At 39.2% G+C, this 16871-nt stretch overlaps 1 protein-coding gene across 8 annotated transcripts in view; it reads right to left on the bottom strand.

Moving 5' to 3' along the window:
- Positions 1 to 16871, bottom strand: part of LOC136241415 (protein PTHB1-like) — a 33893-nt gene that overhangs the window by 3001 nt on the left and 14021 nt on the right. For 4 of the 8 annotated variants that reach the window (XM_066032621.1, XM_066032618.1, XM_066032619.1 and 1 more), the window contains 14 exons: positions 14077 to 14153; positions 13752 to 14015; positions 13610 to 13701; positions 13210 to 13411; positions 12606 to 12735; positions 2769 to 2889; positions 2658 to 2718; positions 2537 to 2610; positions 2047 to 2224; positions 1568 to 1761; positions 1468 to 1519; positions 911 to 1101; positions 623 to 700; positions 202 to 354 (listed from right to left, as the gene is read on the bottom strand). In XM_066032621.1, coding sequence (XP_065888693.1) covers positions 202 to 354; positions 623 to 700; positions 911 to 1101; positions 1468 to 1519; positions 1568 to 1761; positions 2047 to 2224; positions 2537 to 2610; positions 2658 to 2718; positions 2769 to 2889; positions 12606 to 12735; positions 13210 to 13372 — 1395 coding nt within the window. In that variant the 5' untranslated portion in view covers positions 13373 to 13411; positions 13610 to 13701; positions 13752 to 14015; positions 14077 to 14153. Of the gene's footprint in view, positions 1 to 201; positions 355 to 622; positions 701 to 910; positions 1102 to 1467; positions 1520 to 1567; positions 1762 to 2046; positions 2225 to 2536; positions 2611 to 2657; positions 2719 to 2768; positions 2890 to 6975; positions 7060 to 7109; positions 7287 to 7347; positions 7425 to 12605; positions 12737 to 13209; positions 13412 to 13609; positions 13702 to 13751; positions 14016 to 14076; positions 14154 to 16871 lie in introns of those variants that run through there. The other 4 variants (XM_066032622.1, XM_066032620.1, XM_066032624.1 and 1 more) reach the window with 3 other exon arrangements.

Here is a 16871-nt window from a genome sequence, read left to right as displayed (position 1 = left end):
GTTGCCAAAATACATTGCAGCCACATAATGTGAGTAACTGGGGACCAAATGGTTGAAAAGTCCTGAATGCTAGACAGACCAAACCAGGGAGTTTATTGTTATCTAAAAAGAGTTGGTGGCACACCATCCCATACACCAAGTACCAATGTAAACTAATTGCCATGACAACACTACTAGAGGGAGTTTCCCAGACACACCCACCTGTAGGAAGGTCCCATCCAACAGGGTATCAAGATGTTGTAGTGAAGATGGAGTTTTATCCTTGAACCTTGTGAGAAGTCTCTTCTGTATGGCTCTGAACTGTTGAGAGTGTTGCTCCACTGCTAACAGGTACTGCTCCCTCTCTACCCTCAACTGTACATGATAATATCACATGTACATCACATGTACCATATGACACAAAATTTTGGCAATTTAACTTGAGGTAGAATTTGGTGGATAACATTTTGGCAAATGCCATACTGCATTCTTTCTGTTTAGTTGGCTAAAAGTTGGAAAAGAATTCTCCCACCAACATTCTACCATAAGGTATATCATACAGACCCCAGCTGGCCAAATTTTGTATATCGGAAAATGAGTAGTTCCACTACCAGGAACTACATTACAACGATGACTACACTACCTTAAAGTGATCCTCCACTATCTCAAAATATTCCTTCAGTGGAAGTTGTTCTGTAAATGATGCCTTGAATGGTGGAGACTATGAGAAGGAATAAGCAGCACATAAAGTGTGTGTGTGTGTGTGTGTGTGTGTGTGTGTGTGTGTGTGTGTGTGTGTGTGTGTGTGTGTGTGTGTGTGTGTGTGTGTGTGTGTGTGTGTGTGTGTGTGTGTGTGTGTGTGTGTGTGTGTGTGTGTGTGTGTGTGTGTGTGTGTGTGTGTCACCACTACCCCAAACCTCTTTGGGCTCACCTTGTCATGATAGTGCTCTGCCAGCCTCTTCACCAGCTCAGCTTCAAATAATCCTATGGCTTCAAAACAGTCCGACTGTAGTCTATACCTGTCACCAGTCTTGGACACTACCATGGTAACCTCAGCACCTGGTAACAGCTGGAACCCGATAGCGTTCTGTGGAACATTGTTGTCACCAGGGGTGGCAAACTCTGTAAAATGATTGGATAAAACTTGTGTACAACTAAAGTATACTTTTGGACTATGCATAACCAAATATGGTGTAGCCTTGTTTTGATACTAATATTGGAAACATATTCACAACAAGCATGGATAATGTAGTACTTGCTTGTTAGCTAGGAAAGTGATGTATTGTGTTGGGGTGGCTGAAAGAAGGTTTGTGAGTGTTCTGGGACACACATGGATACACTACCAATTCACACATTAGAATACTTGGTATTGATACTGAGGTGTTGGGGTTGAACTATGAGATCATGTGATATTTGACAACCAAACTACTCACAATATATTTTGTTGGTAATGTAACAACCAATAATTCACTGAAATCCATTAATTACCTGGAAACAGTGTCATCAAGCTCACTGGAGGACTATTGGTATCTATGGTAACCTGAAAGGTGTGACAGGTAACACTACACTTAAGATCACATGACCTCACCTTATACTCGGCAGTTTTTGCGGGCATGACAGACATACAGAACAATGACAAGGGTAGGGGTACTGTGTGTTGTGTAATGTGGGGGCGTGACTGTGACACTGAGTGCATCACCGTGACAACAGCTGATGTACAGGTCGGCAACAAGTTAGGAGTACACACAAATGTTAAAGTGATCGGGTTGACGACTCCAGCAGCTATGGAAGGAGGAAACAGACAGTAACACACCATATATGGTTATGGTAACTGGTGGGATGTGGCTGCTTATGGAACAACAAACATTTCTTAGTTAAGTTTTAGTGTATTTCATAGTATTTCTTCTAACCATACTGTCCTGAATATCAAGGTGTCCTGATTTTCCAGGTCAGTTTATGTACTAAGAGATGTTCTCAAAAGGTTCAGTACACACACACAGTCACACACACACACACACACACACATGCATGCGTGCACACACACACACACACACAAACAAACATTACCCATTTCGTTCCACTGGAATACACACGGGTGGACGACTAGCGGCTGATTGGTTTGAACAGTCATCATGACATCATGGATCATGTGATCTGTTGATAACTGTATGATGACCTCACAACATAGCTGTATTGCATCCGGGGAATTCCCTTCATCTGAGCTCACATGATCTCCATCAGATAGCTACAATCAGTCACACAAATAAGAGTACAAGACACCAGTACTGGAATAAAAGCACACTTCTACACCAGAATACTATCTTGGGAAGAAACACCCAAGTCTGTATTCGAGTACATCTACAAACTCATGATCATTGTCAATATCTTGTAAGAATACAGAATAAAAGGCCACTCTATTATGTGTGTATATATACTAGAGACTAAACTGTGTGAGGCTGTTCCAACAAACGGCCATTATCACCAGATGATGTTTACACTATTACCAGATACCATACTGGGTCACATATAATCAACAATAAGTAGTACAACTGCTCACAGTGATAATACGAGGCTTGTCCACCACTTCACTGTTAATAGTTAATGTGTTGTCTGTCCTCACTGGAGTGACTTCTGTTGTGATGTCATCATTAGGAGAAATCCCATTCAGTGGAGCTCACCTGATCCTTTAATTGACTCCCTGACAACTTTTTGCAGCTCCTTATATTCTTTATCTAGTTTCTAATAATAGCATGATGGCCATATTAGGGTACAAACATGACATGACTGACCTCATAGTTCACCTCCCTAGCCTGAGGGGTTGGGGGTGTGAAGTGGGAGGGGTCTGTACCCATATAACTGCAGATCACATGACCCAGTTCATCCAATGTCACAACTAAACCCTTCAGTCCCCTATAAGTGATGATAGGATATTATAGTCAGTGTTGGGACAGTTACTTATTAAAAGTAACTAGTTACATATTATTTACAACTGAACTATTTAGTTACAGTTACATATTACCCGTATAATAAATTTGTACACATGTACACACAAACACACACGTATATTTACATGCAAATACATGTAATCAAATGCATGTGTGTGTATGTTAGTATTTGGCCCGATTGCACACGTGCATTTCCATAGCTGTTGCATGTAAACACTTACATGTGTGCCATTTCATGTGTGCAACTTGTGAGCAGTTTATCAGTTGAGCGACTACATGCATGCAACTTGCAAACACTGGCTATTTATTTCATATTTGTATTTCTTTAAATTTGTAATTCACATCTACAAGAAATGCATGCAATACAAAACTACAAGTCAGTTACAAGCCGCAAACTGTCTGTTTGGCCTCACTGTGCACAATTTTTTTTCACAAAGATGATCTTTTGTCCAAAAGCAAAATGTAGAAATTGATACAGGTCCAAATACTCTCCTGCTTCTTGTCTGCTTTCAATTGTACATTTCTATAGTCTTTAAATCAAAGGTTAAAAATCACACTCCCTCACTTTGTTACAGAGAACAAAGAAGCCATAATGAACAGCAGTAGTGAAGGGTGATTTTGATATTGATATTTTGCTATACGATTATTGTCATGAACAAATATCATAATTATCGCGATTATTGTCAACTCAATTCTTGTGTGATGAAAAACACTAAACACAACATGAATTATTAAGTAAATGGTTAAATTACATTGAAAATTTACATATATTTCTCTGATTACCACGATTATTGCATGATAATTGCCAATTTCGATTATCACTAGTCTATGAAAAGTACACGATGTCGATTATTGCCAATAAAATAATCGTGATTATCACTATAACTGAATAATTGCCCATCCCTAAAATGTAGCAGTAGTATTTTATTCATGTTTAGAAATGTTTCTCCACCTGTGATGCATGACTTTCAAGGAAACTCAAGACGCTAACCTCAGCAACTCAAGGCGCCAACCTCAGCTGTACTTGTAATGTCATGTACTGCTATAACAAGTTTTCTTGTAGAACACCACACCCCACTAATAAAGACTACTTCTTTTCTTTGCACAAGTTGTCAATAGTAGCAAACAGTATAGGCGTAATTTTAAACTTTTGTTTGTTTTCATCTGATTGGCTATTTCATACTGTATACTGCATGTACGCAAAAAGAGAGCGGACTGCATGTGTGTAATTTGTGAGCAGACCAACCCCCTATTAAGGCTAACTTATGAAAGCAAACTGCAAGCATGCAGTACGCAAGCAAAAAGAGCATAATGCACTGCTATTGTACGAGAATAAAATGCACATGTGCAATATGATAGCAAAAGAACTTGCTAGTTTTTTGCTACTGAACTATATACATGCAGAGAATATACAAAGTTGTGCTATTGTTTTACAACAATCTTAAGAGCACTGCATGTGTGTAATTGCTAACTGCATACAAGTTGCACACAAAATTTTCACAAGGGAAAGTAACTATAATAATATTACATATTATATTACTTTGTGTCCACAGCCTAAAGCTGTCACGTGTGAAACTATCACCTAATCATGTGACATAATTGCGTTGTTGGACAATGTGAAAATCTTGGTTATAAGTAAGAAGCTGGTGAATAAGCAGTGGATTACTAATGAGATTAGAAACTTCGTTACTTGTAGTAATAATATTACTTAAACCCCAGTGCGTGGGAGTATCAAAGCGCCGCGCTGGGTTATAATCTGATGTTTTCAGGAAAGAGAGAGTTGCTCTAGCAAAGAATGAAGCTTCACCAGAATCGATTGCTGGATTTGTCACTTGTTGACATGAAGAGAATTGGTGGTTAACTTGTGTGCTTCAAGTTTGCAGTGACACTGAGGAAGTGAAATTGACATTTCTGTATTCACACGGTCCATCAAACTCGTTCAAGTACCCAGACCCCCAGAATATCCACACTATATCAATGGATGACATTCTAACTCTCGTAGACCCAAGGACAAGAAGTGGTTGTGTGAACTCTGACAAAAAAGAAATGACATTTGCTACCAAACAGCATCACACTGTCACCACAGTAACAAACTTGTATTACCGGCAATCTGTTTATATATGCATACATTTAACTTGCAGTTGAATCAAAGAGTCTTGTGTGTCTGCAAACCTAAATCAGCAGAATGGGCTACAAGGTGTACAATACTGCATGGGATATCTACTATTAGACAATGGCATGCAGCGTTTCGTTTGATAGGTCTCTTATTTGCAAAGAAACCTGGTATCAGGTGTCTTACTGGTAACCTGACAGTTGTTTACACCACAATGTGGCCCACAGTAATGCAATTAGCCTTTTGTGGACAATTAGTATTTCACACATCAGTAAACACCAAGCAATTGCAAGCAGATTATTACAAAGAAATTACACTCAGGTACGCTGTTATCGTGGGTAGCTCAGCAGATTTATAGACCATCGTGGTAACTGGTTAATCAAAAAAGCCATTAATTCAGTTTATGGCCTTTGCCATATTAAAGCATACTCTGTAGACCAAGACAGCCATGCTGGCACTGCTATTCCCATTCGCTGCCATTCACACGTATCCATAATGCCTCAAACATACTTTTTATCGACTTTACAGACCTTCACTTATTCATGCTTCATGGCATGCGCGACCTCACATCTTTTGCTCGCTGAAACACCCTCGGTGTTTACAATGGGAACTCTCTATACTAACTCACTGCTTCTACGCCATTGTCTAAAACACTTAGACACTCACAATAGGCGTCTTCGAGGATTTAAAAACCATTATTGATGTCACCTAAGGTTTTTAAATCACTATTGGGAGTGTCTAACTATTACATAGACGCCCCACGCTGAAACTTTTGCAACTATTAGGTGAATGCCTGACAAGTATCCACAAAAATTCTAATCAGCACTTTTTGGTAGAGCAAAAGTCAAAGATTAGGAGACATGGTTAATTATCAACTTCATCAAATTAAGCTGTTAAATATACCTAACGAAAGCTTTTTCTATGAGCTTTAAAGTGGTGCAATTCATTTTAAAAACACCTAAATTATGATGCTTTGAATGATCACAAGTACAGCAAAAATAGAATACTAAATGTGACCCAGTCTGAGAAAACTGTTCTTATCGCCCATGTCAGCAGATTCGATTTTTCACCCAGGACACAAAGCTACATGAATAAACTATCTAATTCCACAATCAAAATCAGCTAGACTTGGGTGGTCTGGTTTTGCTGGCTGCCTTTCCCAAGCCCAATGGTGATCCGTACGTCCTTAATGGAGCTCTGGTCAGCCTGGGGATGACTGTGTGTGGCTGTACAGCTCTGTGGTGTTGAATAAGTACCTCTGCAGTGAATTTCCTTTCATTTTAGCCAGTTTTGAGACCTCAATGGCCCAAAACTTGGCCTAATTCATCCCTCGGCCTTCCTTTTCAATTTTTGAACACCATCTTGCCCGCCTTCCAGGGCCCCTGCCTCCCACCCAATTTGCAGCTCACCTGATACAGTCAACCTCAGTTTAAAAACTATCTAAAATGGCGGGAAACTTAGTTGTTGGCTACTTGCGCAGTGGATGCTCTGGAAGGTAAGGAATTGGCGTAAAGCGTGTGAAAATTTGGTACACATAGCTTCAACCATTGGCGAGCTACAACACACTAAATGCTTAAAACCGGCGTTTTTAAATAGGCGATTGGGCTGAGCGATACTGCCATTTTAGTATCACGATCAATACTAAAGCGACTATTCACGATACTGCATAGTTCACGATACTTACAAATAAGTCAATCATAGCTGGTGCTACATAGCATATTGCTCAGCATTCCTACAGGAAGTCCTTATAGGTGATAGCAAACTAGCCACTATCATCATTGTTTACAGTAACAGTCAGAGGCAATCTTGGAAAGGCAAAACATTGGAGGAATGAAATATTGGAGAGAGTTGGATGGATAAAGACACAGAGGGATAAATGGAGGATAAAAATAAATTGTTGGTGTAAATTATAGGTATACAATGGTTTTCACCACTCACCGTTAATCTTTTTCTAGTGTGAGGTAGTTTTCCTGCCACTGTTGATGGCTCCTGATTAGCTGGAGCTGATGTTGCCCCCGGTAACTATAGAGTCACCATAGAGATGTAATGACCACGCCACTAACAACACTCACGTATAAGCCTCCAGCACTCCTTCACCACTGACTGTTACCATGGTGTTGGTCTTCTTCACATAACACAAGGGACCAGGTATGAGAATGTTGGGAAGGAAACGAGCAAATCCAAACACTTCTTGTTCAAAATAGATAATTGTTCATCCATTGACTGCACACAAATACACTCCCTAGTGTCTGAAGGGAACAACAAAACTATATTATGATGTTGTACAGTACATCATGTAGTGTAGCTAACCTAATATGGCTACATGTGTGTAGTGTTGGACACAATCCAGTTGGACCAGTATATTGTCTGACAGTTCTCATCATTAGCTGTAACCACAACATTATTCTATTTAGTGTACACTCATGATGTAACTGTGAAATAAACAATCCATTAGTTTACTTGTTGTATCACACTGAATAATTTATATATTTGTGAGGACAAAAGTGTTGTATACTTGAATAATTTATACTTGTATTTTAAGTCATAGAAAGCTTGTTTAAAACTTTACTACAAACTTACATTTTCTGCCCTAGCGTAGTTGAGAGTCATGTTTCAAGCCCAGTTCACTAGTCAGTCCACATAATAAAATAAGTCCAATGTAAGATCAATAAAAGTTTTAAAATGTATCCTGTTTCATGACAGATTCTGGAAACCCAAAGTTTCAATTTCCCAATGTTTCAGTAGTGTGTAAGCTCCTGTTCATGTTAAGCTCCTGTGTAAGCTCGTAAAGCCATTGTAAACCTCTTGGGTACACTCCTGTTCTATGGAATCTTTCTGCTACAGTGGCTTTTGTAGGGAGGGAATCATAGGGACAAGCTTTAGTCAAAACTTAAGAGGTTCTCTGTGAAATTTCTGTGAAATGAACAATCGCCTTAGTATTAGGTAAGCAGTCAAATTCTGCTAGTGCTAAATAGATAGTGGCTCTATATCACTGTGATCAAAATGAAAATAACTACCAGGGATATATTATATAGTTACAACGGCCACGAGTGCTCTGCCTGATATAAACGCACGAGCCTGAGGGCCGTCAGGCCGTCAGGCAAGTGCGTTTATACAGGCAGAGCACGAGTGCATGTTGTATAAATGTTAAGTACCACTCACCTAATAGGTGGGGAGAGTATCACAACACAGCTGTAACACTTAAAGGCCAGGTTTCTAACATCGATTGTGGGTAACTAAGCCGAACGTTGCGATGACGTTCCCTCTGCGGTACTGCAGCCACCTGAGATATTGAAAGCTAGTACGCTATGTGTTATATCACTAACCTGCATTCGCTGTTCGACTCTCATCGTGTAGTGCTCAGCATGCCAGCGTGATCACTCAATCGCCATCAGATAGACTAAACGCCAGACTAATCGCCATAGTGATTCTCTCGAGCGAAAAAAGCAGCTAAATAGACGGTTTAAGTAAACAAAACCTAACTACTAAACGATACTAGTCTGATTCTTACTATTCACACTGGCTAAACTCGAATCTGGTGGCATGACAAAACTGGTTACCACAATCGAACGTAAAGGTGAGTATTATTTAGAACACATTAGTTTTATTGAGCCATTGTCGAAGTGGACTACAGTTTAATCTGGGCTAAGATGGCACCAGACTAGTAAGGTGTATAAGTACGTTTATATATATGTAGACCAGAGTTGTGGCCTCCACGTTGGCATTTTCGATCGCCATTGGCTGCTTGTAAACATTATACGTGTTGGTGACGTTATGGCCCACAATTGATCTTTACATGTCAGACTATAAAAGAATTCTAGTGATCTGTGAAGTGTCTTTCCACCTATTAGGTGAGGTGTCGTAGTGGTCTTGGCCACCGGCACTTGTGCTATGCTGCACAAAACCGCAGCCAGTGCAATATCTGTATATTGCACTGCGGTCGGTGCATTATAACTTATAATGCACCCGTTGCGGTCTACAGAACCGCAACCAGTACGTTATAAGTTATAATGCACTCGCTGTGGTCTGCAGCAGTGCAATATACAAATTATGGCACTGGCGGTGCCTTTGAACTACCCACGCAGAGTGGTACATACACTGATATCTAGTGTAAAATATATACCGTATACCTGGAAATTTTTGCGATACGTAATTTTCACAGTTTTCACGGTTAGTAAAACTACTGAGGTTTTCACCAGTGTTCAAATCTGCATGATGCCATATGTCAGAGCATACCGGTTAGCGTGATGGTAAAATGCTGAGTGTGCAATCACGCTAACTGCTACGTACTCACGCATGGCGTCACACAGCTTCGGATGCTGGTGAAACCTCAGTACCATGAAATTTTATTATGTGAAAATTCATGTGTCTCCTACAAACTTCAACTCACCTTACTGATAAAGTAGTGTGGCTCCTGGTGTAGTGTTGTAGGCATATGTGGACTCCACAAATGCTTACAAACAGTATCACACATTACTGATTTTTAAAGTGGGTGTGGCTCATGAATGAAGCTAGCCTACTGCAAGACTACAGACTACCGGTATACCTCGTACAGATACACTAGCAATCTGTAAGATGATTGAAGTAAATATCAATGCAGACCCTTTGTAGCTGTGTGGCTGAGAACAAAAAATTGAAATCGAGCAATAGTAATCTGTGAATTTAAAATGTGAAAATCCTGACTAAGGACATAACCGTGAAATATACATACTATGAAAATTTCCAGGTATACGGTATATGGACACACATTTTTTTTCAAATTCTATTTTATTACATTTTCTTTGTCTATCTAGCCAAGGAATGGTCAACTGAAGTTTCACCCTTAGCAGCTGAGAGTTAACAAGTTACAGTACTACAACAGCAGCCACTGATTTGTACAGTGATACAGGTGTTTAATAAAACTGTTACAAGTTACAAATCCAGTATTTATACAGAGTACACCATTATGTTCTAGATAAAAAAGACAAATCCATTACAGGTCCTTCCTATCACCATGGTGATAATAAAAACTGTGAGATAAAAAAACAACAGTGAACCACACATCTACCATGAAGTAAACTAATGCTCATATCTTCTGTCTCCTTGGGAGTACTGACACAAAACAGATTTTCAAACTCTTCTTGCTTTGGGGAATATAATGACACCAGGGGTTTGTGTTATTAATAACACCTTCCTTCATTGCAAAACAAGTACTCAAAAGCTTATGGATATTTTTTTATAGTTCGTAAATGTTTCATCATACAGTACGATAGTACTGTATATTAGGGACATCGAAAGTGTGGGGGCGATTCGTGATATAATATAACCCAAAAACCTGCCACGATTTTTCCTCACAACGACATGGCAGTATTGGTTGGGTAAAACCAAGCCCAAAAGTGTCTTCAGATCAACACGAAACGTTTGTGTCAAATTGCAACAGAATTTAGAAAAAAATTATTCAACAGAATTTTCTACCGCCTGCCTGCCTGCCTGCCTGCCTGCCTGCCTGCCTGCCTGCCTGCCTGCCTGCCTGCCTGCCTGCCTGCCTGCCTGCCTGCCTGACGCCTTCAGTCAAACGTAGCAGAAAAGTGGCTACAGCCCATTATGTAATTGGCATGCGTCAGAACGCCCCAGCTGCCATAGCTGAGGTGGAAGTGAAGACCAGTTCGAAATGCTAGAGGACGCCTAACCAGTGTTGGAGAGGAGTACGCTTAACCGTCACCATGGGTCACTGCCAGTCGCCTCCCTGTACTTCTTCTGTAACGCCTTGGTGTTCCCCATTGTTGAAGCGACATGCTTTGGCGACGGTTCAGTCATGTACTTAGGCCTCCTCGACAATGAACACAGCCCGCTATGGCTGAGCTCGGGATACTACCACCTTGATATTTCATCACGCGCAATTCCGTATACGGCTTCCAATAACGAGATTTTAGTTTCCTATATAATCAGCAAACAATTTGGATTGTGATGGCACCCGGCAGGTAGCGCAAGTTTCATGCTCCTTCGCCGCCTTCGGCAGCTCATAAGCTCCTGCTGCTACATACTTCATTGAGTTCATTCATAGGTTAAACACAAGGTGTTATTAGGCTTCTCTTGACTAACTTAACAAATGAAATGTGTGGATTGTTCCGCAAGTGCTTTATTCAAAAGTTATGGTGATATTTGCTGTTCATCTTGGCCTTCCTTGCTTCTTGATGAACTTTCGATGTACAAAAGTGATAGCAATAAATTCTTTTCAACCATAATAGTGTATTACATCTAGTGATACTCCACTGATTTAGATGAGGGATTGACAAAACCAGGGACGAGATTTTGAAACCTTTAAGATTTCAAGTGAGATTTCAAGATTTCAATAATATAATCTTCATTTTTGTTAACTAATCCAGATTTTACCAGCAATCTACAACATTTCAAGACTGGCTTCTTGCATATTTAGACTAGAAACTCCTTGGCTTTTTAAAATTAACTAGTCTTCATGGATCATGTGGTTGGTAATCCTATATTACTATGGTAACAATACAGTGTGCTATATAAGGCTATAATGACTAACAGTACTAAGGTCCACGTGTTGTCTAAGATACTACACTATTCGCTGCTGCTTATTTCGTGCAAATTAGACAAAATGCATTCTTATACCAGGTCTGTGTGCTAATCATGGTCCTGTTATAGAAAACGGCTGGAACTATGGCTCTGGAGATAGTACATCCATTAGAGCTGTACCGATAATCAGATCGGCCAAAATATCGGCCACCGATATGGCATTTTTAAACCAATATCGGTATCGGTAGGAATACCGATATCGCTACCGATATTTGTACGGCAATAGTTTGTACATAGACGGATTGTATAATGGTTTTCTACATTATCCATGTGGCTGTTTAGTGGCAGTGGATAATTGTTCACTGTACAGCAAACGCTACGCCATACAAATACACGCGATCCCAGTGTTTGTTGCTGGAAATTAAAACTTATCAGTCTTAAATGAAGCAGTTATATAGTACCTTTGTAATATAAAAGAACAGTCACAGGATAAACAAGGAAACCTCCTGTACCAGCCTTCGCACAAGCCAATAAAATGTGGAGAAATGCAGAAATATCTGTTTAAGGCTCCATGGGAGTATACATAAAAATGTTTGTGGGTGCCTAATTGCAGGATTGCACAACAGAAACCCAAGCCACTATCACCACAGGCATAGAGTGAGCAATGAATATATCCACATGTTGTTGTAGAGTAGGTAAATGTACATTTATGCATAGATTATCTTTGACTTTGGTTTGTAATGCAAATATCGGATCGATTATCGGTTATCAACTTCTTTTGGTGGTATCCATATCGGATATCGGTACATGCCAAAAACCCATATCGGTACAGCTCTAACATCCATGTGCTTATTACATTCCCTGAGGGATTTGGAAAATAGTGCTGATATACTGATAGCATACTACAGTACACTCCAGGATATTATAGGATACTATAGAACACTCTAGGATACTATCAGAATGTTATAGTTCAGCTAAGCTCCCATAGATAAACTGCTCATTATACAAACCCACATGTCTCATGTTATAGGATATTTTAGGATACTCACCCGAAGGTAGCAGTCCTTATAGCTACCGGAGGATGAGTTACTTGAGCTGTCCACTCCAACATAACATTATCATATACCATTAAAGTGTTGGAATGTGTGGCTATCATGAACTTGATGTTCCTGTCTCCATCTGTAATAGGACAAGATATTAAGACTGTTTGTGAAGTATAGTGTGACAGTGTTGTGTGTGACAGTGTGTGACAGTGTTTGTTTGTGTTTGTGTGTGTGTGTGTGTGTGTGTGTGTGTGTGTGTGTGTGTGTGTGTGTGTGTGTGTGTGTGTGTGTATGAAGAAGATGTGTCGTATCATACTGTACTGTAGCAGATTACAATGTTGTTATTAGTACTGTACACTATTGTTGTAGTACTACTAGTACCACATGGTCCTTTAATCAAATTTCTAGTAAAATTTACAGAAAGATACATGTGCAGTATTAAATTGGATTGGCTACGTTTATCTGCTTGAAAATATTATCCAATACCAGAAATCACAATATTAGCAACATCTCATATCAGTACAACACTACATTGTAGTTGATGGGTACTACAAGTAGTCTGGCCAGACTAACTGTAGTTGATAAAAAACAATCTTCACAGTCCACCTACCCTCTTTGGCAGCAGACACATGATAGATGTGGAGACAAGATGGAGAGTAGTCCAGTTTTATCATCCACTGTAGGTTACCATTATCACGACAACAGAACACGGACCGCTCCCCTAACACAAGGATACATGCAGGACCCCATGACATGGGGCTGTACACATCCATGTCTATTGCGTTCTCCCCCAGGTTGGTGCTCCAGTCACTCTAAATAATGACAAACAATAATCATATAGTGAGGGTGTAGCAAATTTTTACATGGGAAATATTTTCAGAGGCAATCTTGGAAAGGCAAGGAATGAAATATTAGAGAGAGTTGGATGGATAAAGACACAGAGGGATAAATGGAGGATAAGAATAATCATTGGTATAAATTATAGGCATACAATAGTTTTCACCACTCACTGTTAATCTTTCCAGTGTAAGGTAGTTTTCCTGTCATTGTTGATGGTTCCTGATTAGCTGGAGCCGATGTTGCCCCTACCAGTACCCGGTACCTATAGAGTCACCATGGAGATGTAATGACCACACCCCTAACAACACTCACGTATAAGCCTCCAGAACTCCTTCACCGCTGATGGTTACCATGGTGTTGGTCTTCTTCACATAACACAAGGGACCAGGTATGAGAATGTTGGGAAGGAAACGAGCAAATCCAAACACTTCTTGTTCATAAATAGATATTACTATTATTATCAAGTCTACCAGTTGGGCACTGGAGGGTTTACACAGAAGGCAGAGCCTGTACGAGGTGCTTCACCACTAGATAATTGTCCATCCATTGACTGTACACAAATACACTCCCTAGTGTCTGAAGGGAACAACAAAACTATATTATGATGTTATACAGTACATCATGTAGTGTAGCTAACCTAATATGGTTACATGTGTGTAGTGTTGGACACAATCTAGTTGGACCAGTATATTGACTGACAGTTCTCATCATTAGCTGTCACTACAAAATTATTCTATTTAGTGCACACTAATGATGTAACTGTGAAATAAACAATCCATTAGTTTACTTGTTGTATCACACTGAATAGCTTATTTGTTTGTGAGGACAAAAGTGTTGTATACTTGAATAACTTATACTTGTATTTTAAGAGTAATAGGAAGCTTGTTTAAAACTTTACTGCAAAATTACATTATCTGCCCTAGCATAGTTGAGAGTCGTGTTTCAAGCCCAGTTTACTAGTCCATGATCCGTGATATAATATAACCTAAAAACCTGCCACGATTTTTCCTCACAATGACATGACAGTATTAGTTGGGTAAAACCAAGCCCAAAAGTGTCTTCAGATTGACCCGAAACGTTTGCGTCAAGTTGCTACAGAATTTAGAAAAAAATTATTCAACAGAATTTTCTACTGCCTGCCTGCCTGATGCCTTCAGTCAAGCGTAGTGGAAAAGTGGCTACAGCTACAACCTCGATTTTTTTCACAGAAACGTTTCTAGTTTGCTTAAGAAAAAATCTTTGGTATATTGATAAACATACAATGCTTGTGCTATTGTCTTACCTTTTATCCTTCTTTACCATGGCCATCAGTCAAGGTTCTACTGCTGAGTGTTAATAGACTACAGTATGGCTTCCATACCAGTGTATATTGCATCAAACTATTTGAACACACGCGTACGTGACGCTGTTGATATTGATCAGTGAGAGCAACTCGCAGCAAACTGTATAGCAATGTGTAAGTCAATAAATATAGTTTATTTAGTAACAATGTTAAACCGAGTAGGGTCATCCAGGTCCTGCTTTACAGATTATTCGGGTCTGACTCGACGTGCTAAATTAAATGTGGACATGTTACTACACGTCATAGCATAGCTCTGTTTCTTTCGTGAGCCACGCCCACTTACATAAATTACTGTCTGTAGACATATGGTAGCCACGCCCATTCATCAGTCCATAGGTATGCACGAATCCACATCCATTATTGTCTGCAGGCTTATGTAGAACCACGCCCACTGATCAGTTGTTATTGTATGAGTCATAATCTAGTATAATAGTGCTGTGAGTAACTCAGCAGATATTTAGTGGTCATGAGCTTGCAAAAAAACTTCACAAACAAGTATAAGAAAAAAATTTTAATTTTTAATTAAATCAGGGACAGCGTATAATGCTGCAATAAAAGTACTGAAACAAGCTGGATCGGAGTAGTACGTAATGTCCAAATACTGTAAAACAATAAGAAGTGAATATCCCTACTGTGCTACACTCAATGCACAGTAGGGATATTCACTTCTTATTGTTTTACAGTATTTGGACATTACGTACTACTCCGATCCAGCTTGTTTCAGTACTTTTTATTATACACTGTCCCTAATTTAATTTAAAATTCCAATTTTTTTCTTATACTTGTTATATAATGTTTAACACATTTAAAATTAGGCTTGTACAAACATGTGGAATTCTTGTACGTTGATACAGTCACATAAAAGCTGGATGTACAGGTGAGTATGACCAGTAAAAGATACAAATGGCTAACAGGTGACAAGTACATTTTACTACTGCAATTACTACAGGTAAATGAGACAAGTAGTCTGGCACAACATTGTCACCTGTCAACCTCAGAGTCTACCTTGGGTATGGGTCACCACAAACCAGCAACACTCCACTTACATGCCAATACCACTATCCTCCCTCCTAGCCTGATATCATACACTAAACTCTGATACACTTTGAAAGGACAAATTCAATTACTACCTGACAACTGGTGTAATTGACCAGAAATTGTCCAGTGTCGGGATGTTATTTCTTACTCTACACATTCAAAATTAAGGACACAATAACTAATTTTAGAAAACTTTTAATATCAGCACGTTTTTCAAATTTTCATTTTATTTGTTCTTTGTTGTCTACAGGGACAGAGGAATGGATTGGCTAAGTTTCAGTTTCATAAGTTGAGCCGTGCTGGAAACACAGTACTAGACAGTCGGACGAGCAAATAAATAAAAGCCATCAAGAAAATAATCTACAAACACTTACATAATATCATCATAACTTACTCATAAAACAGCATACAGTATTGTATCTTAATTGGCTCGTTGGGTTTTTGCCCGAGGCATGTTTCTGTATTCAAGCAAATTCACCAAAGAAATATTGTTAGTAAATTCTTTCATCACCACATTGCAAACAAAAGTCTGTAACTCATAAACCCTCTTGTGCATGGAGATGAAACAATGATTTTTGAATTCACTATGAACTATGAACAGGCAAACACAGTGATGCCAAGGATCTATCCACTGGTAAACACATTAAAAGAACGATGGGTAAAAACATACAGTAAGTTCCAGAAAAAATTACATAAGATGTAATCTCCTTACTGGTCGGTAATTAACATTCCATACTACAAAAGTATTATTGTGTGTAGATCTGATGGTTGTTGCAAATTTGGTCACATATAATTTAGGGCCATTAATCTGTACAGTATCTATTAAGGACTATCTCACCAGTTATACTGTTTACCAGATAAAGGAATCTGTCACCTTGGAAGAAGCACCCATTACTGTTCTATGCATACTTTTCACCATCATAGACCACAATACATTGGTTCACTACCATGATGTGTCATGTAATTATTTTAGCTCTATTAACAAGCAGTATACAGAGAGTAAGATGTGACCACACTACAGTGCTCCTACAACACAAACACTCTCACAAAGT

This window comes from Dysidea avara, chromosome 12, assembly GCF_963678975.1.
Source record: "Dysidea avara chromosome 12, odDysAvar1.4, whole genome shotgun sequence".
In the NCBI taxonomy this organism is placed as follows: domain Eukaryota; kingdom Metazoa; phylum Porifera; class Demospongiae; order Dictyoceratida; family Dysideidae; genus Dysidea; species Dysidea avara.
The sequence above is the reverse complement of the archived record's forward strand: the minus strand, read 5'-3'. Positions and strand labels throughout refer to the sequence as shown.